This window comes from Echeneis naucrates, chromosome 20, assembly GCF_900963305.1.
Source record: "Echeneis naucrates chromosome 20, fEcheNa1.1, whole genome shotgun sequence".
Taxonomy (NCBI): domain Eukaryota; kingdom Metazoa; phylum Chordata; class Actinopteri; order Carangiformes; family Echeneidae; genus Echeneis; species Echeneis naucrates.
This window is the reverse complement of record NC_042530.1, coordinates 12,227,663-12,240,466: the sequence shown is the minus strand read 5'-3', so window position 1 is coordinate 12,240,466 and position 12,804 is coordinate 12,227,663. Positions and strand designations below refer to the sequence as shown.

General features: G+C 41.6%; 1 protein-coding gene across 2 annotated transcripts in view; it reads left to right on the top strand.

The window, feature by feature from the left end:
* Positions 1 to 12,544, top strand: part of gfod1 (glucose-fructose oxidoreductase domain containing 1) — a 28,041-nt gene extending 15,497 nt beyond the window's left edge. The window contains exons 2-4 of one of the 2 annotated variants that reach the window (XR_003842277.1): positions 5,563 to 5,756; positions 6,064 to 11,201; positions 12,530 to 12,544. Coding sequence is in view for 1 of the 2 variants with exons in the window: in XM_029528740.1 (XP_029384600.1) it covers positions 5,563 to 5,756; positions 6,064 to 6,804 (935 nt within the window). In the remaining variant the exon portion in view is untranslated. Of the gene's footprint in view, positions 1 to 5,562; positions 5,757 to 6,063; positions 11,751 to 12,529 lie in introns of those variants that run through there. The other variant, XM_029528740.1, reaches the window with a different exon arrangement.
* The last annotated feature ends 260 nt before the right edge of the window (positions 12,545 to 12,804 follow it).

Sequence of the window (12,804 nt, the reverse complement as noted above, 5' to 3'; positions counted from 1 at the left end):
TACTTTTCCAGTGCTTCAATGATGGAGGAAGCTTTATCGTCTTTCACGCCCACTTGCTTCTCTTTGTCTGATCACCAGTGCTGCTACACACAGTATTATTTATAAAATTGTGTAATGGTGTAGATACATGCACACACATTCAACAGCAGGCAGCAGGCAGCTGTTGTTTTGCTCTTTGCTTGCCTTTGGAGGGATGAACCTGCGTGGATGCTATTTCAGAGTGCTGGGTTCGATTCCGACCTGGGACCTTGGCTGCAGGTCATTCCTCTCTCTCCCTGTTTCCTGGCAGCTTCTCTGCCACTTGCTAATTAAAATAAATGCATACAAAGCCCAAAATAATAATAATATTTGAGCTCAGTGCGCCGTGACTCGATGAAACATGAGCAAATAATCAAAGACAAATGATTCATGGGGAAACAACACATACTGTACCTCGAAATTTTTACTGTATATATTAAAAATCCCAACAGGAATTCCTGTAATATAAATGATCAAGAACTATGATGAATTACTGACCAGTAAATGCAAAGGCGATCAATACTGATTCCACGAGAATTGTTAACACTCATTTACATGATTCATTCAATCATTTGTTATGTTTTAATGGTGGAAAGACAGACATGCTGTTCTTCCTTTCCTATATAATTTCGGCATTGACTTCGTGCTAAAAGGTCTTATATCACAGATCTTGTCTCTTTATTCTATTCTCATGATTCATTTTAAAATGTTCAATAAATGACAAGTCAAGTCACAAAGGTTCAATATTATACCGCTCTGAGACAGAACTCAAAAAGACATCAAACATTAAAATGAGAAAACAGTAACTCACTGTTAACTGTAGCTGAACTCAACTATTTTAGTTTATACATCTTCCCTTAAAGCTTCAAGGGACTCCCAGGGAGATTATAAATTATATGTTTACATGATGGCAGCGTAACACTACAAAAAATACAACTTATCGTTTTCATCAGTATGTAGGAATCTGAAAAGCTGCACCCTGACGTGTCTCCTCCTCCTGACCCTCACCCTACAGGAGCGTGTGCACAGCGCCGTGAGGCAGATGGCTATCCTGACCGGTTCTCCTGGCTTTTTTCTATTTCTGGCATCTTAGGTTGGAGGGCCTTTTGTCTAGGCTGTTACACTGAATCGTTTAGCGTCCTTTTAATCTAACTGGTTTTCCTTCCAGCTGCTGCACCTGGTTCCTCCATAAAGAGGAAACGTGGTCTTGATACTTCTAGCTTATCATAAACAGCTAAAGGCCGACGTTGCTTCTTTGAATCAAGTCAAAGGCGCCACAGTTGCTATTGCCAGTTGGCAGCTTTCTATTAGTTAACAATTTATTACACATTACGAGTTATTGCTCAACACCTGACTTGGCTGTCAAGAATACAGTTGCCTGTCCCACCTTGAATTGCACCCAACCTGACCTTCCTGCTCCGTCACTCTTTACAGCTTGTGCTTCTTCATTGTGAGTCCTCCTGTCCACAGTGGGGTTCTCTCTGTCTCTGTCTCACACACACACATGTATAAAGCCTTATCTTGTTCCTTTCAAAGCTCTGAGTGTTGGTGTTCAGTAGGCCACACTGGAGCCATGCAGAGAGACCCAGATGATGATTGTGGCAGCGAGCCGAGAGGAGCGCCGGGCTGGAGAGAGCTGGCTTTCACTTGCATTGATGCAGCTGCTTTCTCTCTTGGCCCGTCTTCATCTCTTCTCTGTGACTCCGCGTTTCCAAAGAGGAGAGGAACCTGCTCTTCCTGCTGCTGCCTCAGTAAGATAGTAACAAGGATTAAAATAGTCACAGGTTTATCAAAGTCATTTAAAACCCAAAAGTATCTGGATAGCCTTTATTTTAATTATCAATAATTATAAGAAATAATGTGCTTTGATTACATATTTTTTCTTCTGGCTTCTAGCACATGAGAGAACATGATAACAGGCTACTTATGGTTGTATGGTATCATATCTATATAAATCTTTCTGTGGGTTTCAGGTTTGTTTCAGATATTACCAACAATAATATGTTTATTTTATTATTTCAATTTAGACGTATAGGCAGAGTTGTGTTGTGCTTCATGTTGAAAACATGAATGGAAAACCATCCAGCAGATATTCTGATGAATCTAACCTTACTGCACTACAGTAGTATGAAATGGTGGTAATGCTGATGGCAGTCTCATTTGTATCCATTTTCTGTGTAATGGCTGATGCATAATGCTGTAAAGCATTGCACCTTTAATGAAGACTCAGTGAGTCAGCTGTTTCATCTCATTAATTATGTCTCTCTCCCTCTCTCTTTAATCAGATTAAGGGATTAATTTATGTCATGAGCAGGTAAAAAAGAAAATCCCTGCTGGTAGTGAATAACAGTTTTTAAAGGTACCTCTCTGGGACTCCTATAGTGCCAGACTATGTTAGGTTTGTATTTATTCTATTTATTTTAGAAGTCCTAGCAATATCACAATCATTTTTCCATATAGTTAAAAAATACTTGTGTAATCTAGGCTTGCTGCGTCCTTTTCACTTCCGCAGGATGGCCGTGTGTCTCTCTCTGTCTTTAGAGTCTCTTGGTTAGATACTGTATGTGCTCTGTGTGAATTATTGATGTATCGGGGCTGAGCCGCAGTGTTGGAGCTTTTTCTGCTCCATTACTGCTTTCCCACTGGGCCAGGTGGTTCACCTGTGAGCTGATCTCTAACACACACAGCTATCATAGAGACTACTGCAGCTAATTGGAGGAAAGTTTAGTGTTGTCCATCCATTATCTGGTTCCGGGTTTCAACAGGTTAATTGGATTAGCCCAAACTCCCTTTATAGCTGTTTCAACCAGCCACATTTAAAGGTGGGCTGTAAAGCCTGCCATCAGAGAGACTTCATTCTATCTAAAGCTGTTCATAGGCCTGAGCTCATCTGAGAAAACAGTTCTCTTCATGACTTATGGGTTTTGATACCAATGACACAGCCTCATATGCCGCTCATATGCACGGTGTCAGTCTTTCGGCAACTACTTCAATCCCGTGGCCAAAGGTGAGGGTTTGAACATCATGTCTAATAAATCAACAACATACGCATGGGCTGCAAACTCACTCTGAGCTCCGTCTGGAGCATGGCCAAGGACCTGTCCTCAGTCAATATGTCAGATATATTCATAACAACATCAGAGCCAGTGGGTTTTGTTCTGGGGTCTTTCAACACATGTGCTGTCTCACAAATCAACAAACGCTGTATTTTCCTTTTTTTTTTTTATTTTAATCTTGAGCTCAGGTGCATCTGTAACCCACTGGAGACGTACAACACACACTTTCACTCTCTGAGTTGAGCAGCTTGAATGACTCACTAGAGTGACCTGTCTAAGCCATCCTCAACCTTTTAGAGCTTTGTGCATGAGGTGCGAAAGGTCATTGTTGATCTGAGGGCGAGCTGCTTTTATCTCCTTGAAAGTCGCACGCAGCTTCCAAAGACATGTCAGTACAGTCATCAGTGGAAATGATGCTGCTAAAAACACCCAGGTTAAGCTATCTCTGGCTGAAATTATTATGATCCAGGGACTTTCTAAAGAGACTAAATCATGAAGAGTGTCACTATGGAGGAGTGAAATATGCCAAGCTGTTTTAAAGACACAGAACTCACTGCAAGTGCCAGAAAAATCAGTCAAGAGCATTTAGCGTATACCCAGAAGGGCCTTACCCGGGGCCAGGCTTCTTCACAGTGTCTGTTTGTGTGTGCTGCTGCCAGAAAGAAAGAGGCTGAGATGCACTGTTATTGCTTGGCTTTGTGTGTCTGCAGGGGTTGGGTGGCGGGTGGGGGCTCCCTCTGCGTTCCTCAGAAGTGGGTCAAAGGGATTAATTTCCTGGCCCAGCTGATGGGAGCTAATGGCAGATTAGCCTGGTGAGTTTCACTTCCAGAACAGTCCCTCCACCGAAAACCCTCTGAACTGGGACTGGAAGAAAAGCTGTGCTCTCCTTTTAACACTCTGGAGGGTTGAGCCATGTGTGTGTGGAGTGATGTCCCTGTACTGAGACTTTCCAACTGACCCCTGGCTGACCACAGCAATTACAGGACTGCGTGAGCTAATAGCAGCAGAGGTGGCTATAAGGACATCGAGATGTTACAAAGGTCAAAATGAGTCACTGAGAGGTACCAATAGTTTCACTATAGTTCTCACAGAACTCATGCAAGATAGTGTCTCTTTTTTTTTTTTTTTTTTTTTTTACATCTCTCTCATATCAAGTCTATCTTGATATAATACTCACGTTTGTATACACATCCAGAGTTATTAGTCACTGTTGGCCTTTATTTCCTGCAGTGTATTTATAACACAGTGACCAGTGAGACTTGATTCTACCTTTCAATCTCTCTGAATGTTGATGTCTTTGGACAGTTTGAGGAAGCCCACGCAGGCACAGGGAGAGCATGTAAACTCCACACAGAAAGGCTCCAGTCTGGGAACCAAACCCACGACCTTCTCACTGTGGGGCAACAGCGCTAATCACTATGCCACCATGCTGCCTTATATACTGACAGCGGAGGTAAAAGGATTAATCATCTACAGATTTATGAGTAATGAAACAATCAGTATGTGCAGACCTGATCCTGAAGAACAGGCGATTAAACATTAACATTAAAAAGGTTGGGTCTTAATGACATAGTTTTCACACCATGTTGTGGTTCCTGCCTCCTTCCAGTCAACTGCTGCGTGAAAAGAGAATGCCATAACAACAATCACCATCTGTCTCGCTTCACATTACTTTCCATCTGTCTTCTCTCTGATATGTTTGGGTGTAGCTGGCACCGGTGGACCTTTTGATGCGCTGGAAGTGATTTTAATTAGGTTTTATACAGCGTCTACATGCTTCCACTCTCCTCCTTTGTCCATCTCTCCCTGTGCTCTCTGTTCCTCTGGTGTGAACCTTTCATCAGGCCTCCAGCAGCAGTCAAGCCTGTACTGCCTTACATAATGGCCAACATTAATGTTCCTCCAAATTGTATTCAATAATTCAGAATTTGTGAATATAATGCTGATTGATTTTTGTGGGTTTATTCGGATAAATGGGTTTGCATTAACATATCGGTATTGATTTGTATATGTTATTTGTGTAATCTGAAATGTGCCTAGTATTATTCTAGGAAGATATGGCCATCTTTGCCTCTCGTATCGTATTGCATATCGTTAGTGTCTACATGAAGTGGGCATAAGGATATGCATGGCACTTATAAACAATCAAATAATCATAATTTCTTCAGTAGTAACATTAATAAGGAGTCGCTTTTATTTTATGGCTCTTTTGGAAAAGGGTCTTTTCCCAGTTAGCCTTAGTTTGTGCTTTTGCAAGAAACTTTCCATGCCTCAGTGAAAGTTTGGAAAGTCTGAGAATTCTTGACTCAGCTATTTTTGGAGTTTCTCCTGAGGATGTTTTCAAGCTGAAGAGGATATTATGTCTGTGTGTCCCTCAGGCTCACTGCATTACTTCTCTCTCTTGTTACTGTCTATTTTAACATTGTCCTTTCAAAACAATGATCTACCACCAAACAATGTCACAACTGTTTCTCCCCTCTTTTCTAAGGTATTGGAAAGAACGTCATCTGTGACAGAACAGCCACGCCTCTGGATGCCTTCCGAATGATGTCAGCAGCCCAGTACTACCCCAAGTTGCTGAGCATTATGGGAAATGTCCTGCGATTCTTGCCGGCGTTTGTGCGAATGAAGGAGCTCTTAGAGGAAGGTTACATTGGGGAGCTTCTAGTCTGTGAGGCTCAGGTGAGACAAACACTGTCAATTCTTGTTTTTTCAGTTACTTCCTTGTCCTTTTATGATAATGACAACAATTACATGATTTCACCTGAGGTTAGGCTGTTTTAGGCTAGGATCCACAGAGCTGTCAAGAAGTCAGTATCTTGCTCACTTAGCGCTTTGAGTACTGGGTAACGGCTTACAGGTACTTTTTGACACCTCCCAAACTCTGGCTGTTTCTAAATTGTTCTGATTACATTTTATTGAAAAAAAAAAAACAACATAATATGGTTCCAAAGAGACCTAGTCACAATATCTCCTCTCTGCTCCAAAGGTCCACGGGGGTAGTCTCCTGGGGAAGAAATATAACTGGAGCTGTGATGATCTCATGGGAGGTGGTGGTCTGCACTCGGTGGGCAGCTACATCATTGACCTACTTACATTTCTAACAGGCCAGCGTGCAGCCAAAGTTCACGGCTTCTTGAAAACCTTTGTTAAACAGACAGACCACATCCGGGGAATCCGTCAGATCACCAGTGACGACTTTTGCACGTTCCAAATGGTACTGGAGGGCGGCGCCTGCTGCACTGTCACGCTCAACTTTAACGTGCCTGGCGAATTTCGTCAGGAGGTAATTGTCGTTGGAACGGTCGGGCGGTTAACAGTCACAGGGACGGACCTGTATGGACAGAAAAACAGTGGGGGTGTAGGAAGTGGCAGCGGCCCTGAACTACTCCTCAAGGACACCACACCTCTTGAGAAGGCTTCTTTACCAGAGAAGGCCTTCAGTGACATTCCATCCCCATATCTCACCGGGACAATCCGCATGATCCAGGCTGTGCGTCAGGCCTTTCAGGATCAAGATGACCGGCGGACGTGGGATGGCAGGCCTCTAACAATGGCTGCCACCTTCGAGGACTGCCTCTACGCTCTCTGTGTGGTGGACACCATTAAGAAATCCAACCAGTGCGGAGAATGGCAGAACATTGTGGTGATGACAGAAGAGCCAGAGGTCAGCCCGGCATATTTAATCAGTGAGGCCATGCGACGGAGTCGGATGTCGCTCTACTGTTAGCATCTGGCTGATGAGCTAATCTTGTTGGAATGGCTGAACACCTGTCTCATTTTAAAAACTGAAGGTGGCACTGGGAGTGCATTGGTATTGTTGGAACTTTTTTCATACAGCTACAAGAAACACTTCTTGAATTCATTAATGGTCTGTTTTGATACTATGAAGTCTGTATTGTTACTGTTACAGACAGCAAAGTCGCACCACTATAATACAGAGAACTATGGTTTCCTGTCACCCTGACTCTGCAGCAGAGGAAAAGCAATGTGATTCATATTCAAACGTTTATTTATGAGGCGGTATTTCACTTTGAGTCCTTCCAGAAGATGCACTTGTAAATTAAACCAATTCATGCAACAGCCCTACACATCTGCAAGTGGAATTGATGCAACTCAGCTATTCTTGACCATAAGAGTATTGCGCCTCTCATCTCTGCTCCTCCTCTACTTGACTGGGTCTGAAAGTCAACACCTTACACTGTGGGTCCGAATGAGGACAGCCAAGGAAGAACTACAGTTCTCAGTTAAAACTGCGCCGCTCTATTGTTGCTACCATTTGAAGTACATGCTAGTTTTACCAAGTGAATGTTTAAAAACAAATCTGTGTGCTCAATAGCTTCAGTCTCTGTTTGCGCCATATGCTTCCTTGTGAAAGATGAGAGAGAGAAAAAAAAATCAATAGTTTGGCTGGTTTAATCCGTTAATCAATGCTGTCTCACTTCCCAACCTTAGCCCATGGATTCCAGTTGAAGATGTAAATCTTTAAATCTGCACCAGTCTCTTTATCTCTACCATTCATCCGTCAGGGTCGCGGGGGTGGTGGAGTCAGTCCCAGCTAACGTTACGGACGAGGGCGGTACACCCTGGACCAGTCACCAGTGTATTGTAGGGCTGACTTAGAGCATAAAACACACATTCACACTCACACCTACTCCTATGGGCAAAGTGCATGTGTCTGGATTGTGGGAGGAAGCCAGAGTATCCAGAAGGAACCCACACAGGCGCAGAGAGAACATGCAGACTCCACACAGAAAGCCCCAGGCCAGGGAATCGCACTAAGAACTTGCTTTGAGGCAGTGATGCCAATCACAAATTCACTGTGCCAAAGGGCTGGATACTGCCTGTCTCCAGGACCCCCTGACGCACTCCCACATAGCCTCCCTGAGAGTGAGGACAATCTCAGCGGCCTGTGACACTGCTGAATAAAATCATATATGAGCATATTATTGTTGTGATTTATCAGTTCCAGAAAACTTCTTATTGGGATTATTTTTTTCTTTCTTTTTATTTTTTCATCATCTAAGATGGCTAAAATCAAATAAGAAACTACCCAAGCTTGGTATCACTTAATACAGGTGAAAGAACACCACTATCCCTACGAGCCAAAATATTGATTTTTTTTTTTTTTATGCATCTCTGTGCCCTTGTGTGGTTTCAGGTTCTTAAACTGTGCTGAAATACTATCTATGTAACGACTACTGAAAATGAACATATGAAAATATTATAAAAGTATGTGTTTGTCTAAAGAAATAAAACAAGTACTGTATGTATTTTATTTCTAAAAACCAAGGAACTGGAATATGTTTCGATTTTGAGTGTTAAGGTATTTATTCTTTGTTTTTGCTGTTGATTTTTTTGTGGATTGACCTGCGGTGTTTTGGGGGATTAACAGCAGAGTGAGGTCTTGGAACATGCATCTTTTTAATTCCCCAGTTATCAAATATTGACCAAAATAGTTTAAACACAGTGCTGTAAAGGAAAGCTTTATGTTTGTGCTGAAGATCAGTGAAGTAACATAAAACATCACAGTCATAATCCAACATGCCTGCACTGCCTCTGATAATGTAGAGTCAACAGTTGCAGCTGTGCATAGGTCATAGTATCTAACAGTAATGTCTGACCCCTTTTTAATCTGTTAGTGGCTCTGATTTGATGCTTAACTGAGGGCAGGGCACATTATGCTCACTTGTATGGTGTGTTTGGACATGCAGGGCTCTGTAACACTTAGTGTTGTTAGATGTGCCAGGACAGAAACACCACTGCTAACCAGTCTGCCTAAAAAAAACCTCTGAGTCCAACACTGATAAGCTATCTCAAGTTAAGATAACTCAAGTAATATTATTGACCCTTGTGTCCCAAGCACCTTATTAGATCTGAATATAGTCTTTGCCCCTTTGCCTGAAACTATTCTCAAAATGAAATTGTCTGGTTTTGACCTAGAAAAAGGTTTCTTCTTTCTCTGTTCTGATTTGACTAGCAGCATGATCAGACTGAAGGTTGATGAGTGAGGAGGGACACTGTATTGGCAGGTACTGTAGATAAAACAGAGGAGCAAAAAGAAATACTTCAGGTCATGGTTCCTAAATCCAGGTTTCCTCTGCCCCATTAAACCTGTAAACAAACTTTATTACAGTCTGGTTTATGATTGTGAGCTGAAGAACTGTGGAGTCAGATTGGAGGTGAATAATTTTCATTTCCACTTGAGAGATATGTGGAGGGAATTACGCCTTCATTCAAAGTAGGTGAGAGGTGTTGCTATACTTGAAATGCAATCAAACATTTGTGTCGATCACTTGATATTTTAAACAAAAAGCCAAATTGAATAAAAGCAAATAAAAAAGCTGACGGGATATCATGGACTAGAACACAGAGGCCATGTCTTATCCCCCAAAACTCTTGGCTTACTTCAATGGCATGGTTCTACTATGATTTACAAAGTAACACAAAAAGTTCTTTTTTCAGTAGCATCATCACTGTAATGCATCTGGTGTAGTCAGATTTAATTATATAAGGAGTTTAATTTCAAATATTTTGTTTTTGTCCCCCAGATAGCTGTCTGTTTTTAGACCAGAGCAAACTGGCTTCAATCGTTTCATTACTCAGAGCTGAGCAGCTATTGGCATTTATAACGCTCCTCTAACAATAGACCCAGTGTACTAAATCAGCTTGGGTCTCATGCTGACTTTGAATTATCTGTATTTAGTGCCTCAGGGGTGAGAAGATGTTTTAACAGCCTGCAGTGAATCATAACGTTAGCTTAATCCAATGTTATTGAGTTCTTTCAGCTGCTGTTTGTGTTGACTGGAGGTTCATCCATGTCCCCACAAGCTCGTCCTCCACCAGTGAGACTCAGCAAAGCCTCTAGTTACCAATGATCTGTGGTAAATGTGTCATTAGCACCTGCTTCAGATTAAGAACATCATGAGACCATTTCAGCCAGGGCAAATGCTTGACCAAAACAAACAAAATAATAATAAAAATAAATAAATAATGGAAGCATGAGACTGCAGGAATTTATTTCAGCCTTTGCTTAACACTTACAGCCATTTGGTGTTCATTAGTGACAGACTCATCTCTGCATGCACTTGAACGGGCAGCACTCTGAAACTTATGAGCAAATATCCTGGTTCTGAAGCACTGAATATTTCATGAGGAATTTGAATGAGCTGATACAGAAGCATATAGATTTGATGCTTTTTGAAAAGTCAGAATCAAGTCTTACTTTCTTTGAAATGTTAGATCACTGAATATTTTTACGCATGCTGGGAAGTTGTTACATGCCATAGCTGATGCTCGGACATCAAACATGATGTTGAAATGATCCTCTGTTGTGTCGCCGTTTAAGTGAAGGTCTGCAAAAGAGGTGTCTTGTTTCCCATAATTTAAATGCTGTTCTTTTTAGCTCTGGTTTTATCTTGCCATGGAAGGCCTGTTAAAGATGAGTCGAGACTGTGCTTCATTTTGCACTTTGACTGCCTTCTTTGCTGACAGTCAGGTTGATGAATTGCTTATTCGCGCTTTGCCAGCATTCACAAACTGTTCAGGAAAGGCCCTCACTCAGCTGAAGGGTAGAGGAGGGCAGAGGTGGAGGTGGGGTTGGGTGAAAATTGTTCATTTTGGAGACGAACAACCTCAAAAGAGGTACTTCTTCTGCCCTTGGAGACCGTTACTTAGCAACCGGAAGCCACATTGCCAGAACTAGGTCCTGTCTCTAGGTTTTTTTTTTTTTTTAAACCACCTCATTCATTTTCACTCAGGCAGCAACACACCACACTCTTTCCTCTACTCTTCCTGCACACACTTTCTCCCTCCTTAATCTTAATCTGCTTAATCTGACAGACCAGTTTATGTATGATCTCCCAAAGGTCACAGTTTTTCATTTTCACTGAGCCCTCATTTCACATCTTTCACAGGTTGACTCTCAATTTCAAAATTTTTTTTCATTGCTATCTCTTTCTCTCTTTCTCTCTCTATTGTGAGTCAGGTTGAAGCCTGGAGGACAAGCTCACTGGTGCTTCTACAACCCCCATCCCCCCTCCTCAAAATATTTCCTATTCACATCTTTTGGAGGCAGGACAAGAGTAACCAAGGCAACGCCCTTTAATAAAAACCAATAACTAACAGGTATCGGTTCTGAGCACCTTTCCCCAGCTGGTTTATGAATGCTGACTCTTGCTGTAGCCTCTTTTCTTGTTAAAAGGAAAATATTCATCTTGACGCTGTAATGTGACTATATCCAATATTTATTGTTGTGTGTGTATATTGTGGACGCATGGACCTCTGTACATACTGGAATTTCAGCTCTCAAACACATATTTAATCTAGAGAATGTACTTACTTTAGGAATAATTTATATTTTCTATCCGTTCAGGATGATATGCCATTTTTAGGAGGTCAGTCGGTATTACAGAAATAAAAACCCCTCCCCACTTTGACTTTTCTGTGTGCCGTAAGATTTGATGGTTAAAACAACTGCCCCTCCTCCTTGTCTTCCTTCCTCCAGCTTTCTTTTTTTTAATTGGCTGTATGACTCCTGTCATACAGTTTTACTGTTCCATCTCCCTGCACCAGTGCTCAACAATGACTGTGTGTGTGTGTGTGTGTGTGTGTGTGTGTGGGAGAGAGTGGGGATGAGAAAGTGTGACTTCGTGAGTCTGCAAAATGGTTTACTGCTTCAGCACTTGTCTAATGCAGCCGTTTCTATGGAATAAAAAAAGTATGGGCACCCATGACGGTTCTAATTTCTTTATTTTTTAAAGTAATATCTTCTGACAGCATGCTACAGAAGTCTTTCATTCTCCCTGTGTGCTTCTTTATATTAAAGTGACTGAGGTTTTTTTTATTTCATGTAAAGACAAATGCAGAAATCCTTCATCACCTCCAAAGCAGCATACAGCAAACCTCTGCTGACCCCTGCTGGCTGCTGTAAATGCTGCACATTTACTGCAGATGTCTCACAACAGATGTACAATCAGATGTACCCCAGTTCTTTTAAGCACTGGATTCACCTTCATTTTATGCTGACTTGAGGTTTAGCAAATCACCCTTCATGGAGACTCGGTTCAAGGGGTTAGTAGCCACATCCTGAAAGAGTTGTTCATGAACTGTGGTAAATGGATCATTAAGATTTGAGTCGGGCAGGTGCTTGGGGCAAAAAAAAAAAAAAAAAAAAGAACCAGAAAGCTTTGTTTCTTGTTTTCTCGATGCTTTTTGGTGAACAACAGAATTCACTGGTGTCCGCGTGAACTTGGATTTGCATTAGTCTGAAACAGATGAGGAAATGTCTGGCTTCTGCAGCATTGGATATTTTATAAGATGAATTTCAATGAACAATACAGAACAGTATGATGATGCCGCCAATGTTCACCTTTTGTTCGCTGATTTTGGTTTATGCTCATGTAAAATTGTCAGGAATTGTTTTGTCAGTTAATCTGTTACTTGTGTTTTTGTAGATATGGACTGAGTCTGTGCTTCAGGTAAGCTCAAAGTTTTTCTTTTTGGCCCTCACACTTTCCCAGTTATAAAAATTCTAATCTTTACGCAGTGAATTATCTAATAATGTGACTAGTACATGCAGGGATTATCCACAGGGCCAACTGCGTGACCTCCGACCTCTAGGGGGATACCAAACTCTCGCCAATCCTTTCTCTCCTTTCTCCTTTGAATCAATACATTTAGGATAACCTTACCTCAAAAAAAAAAAAAAAATAGTTTAATAAATAAATAC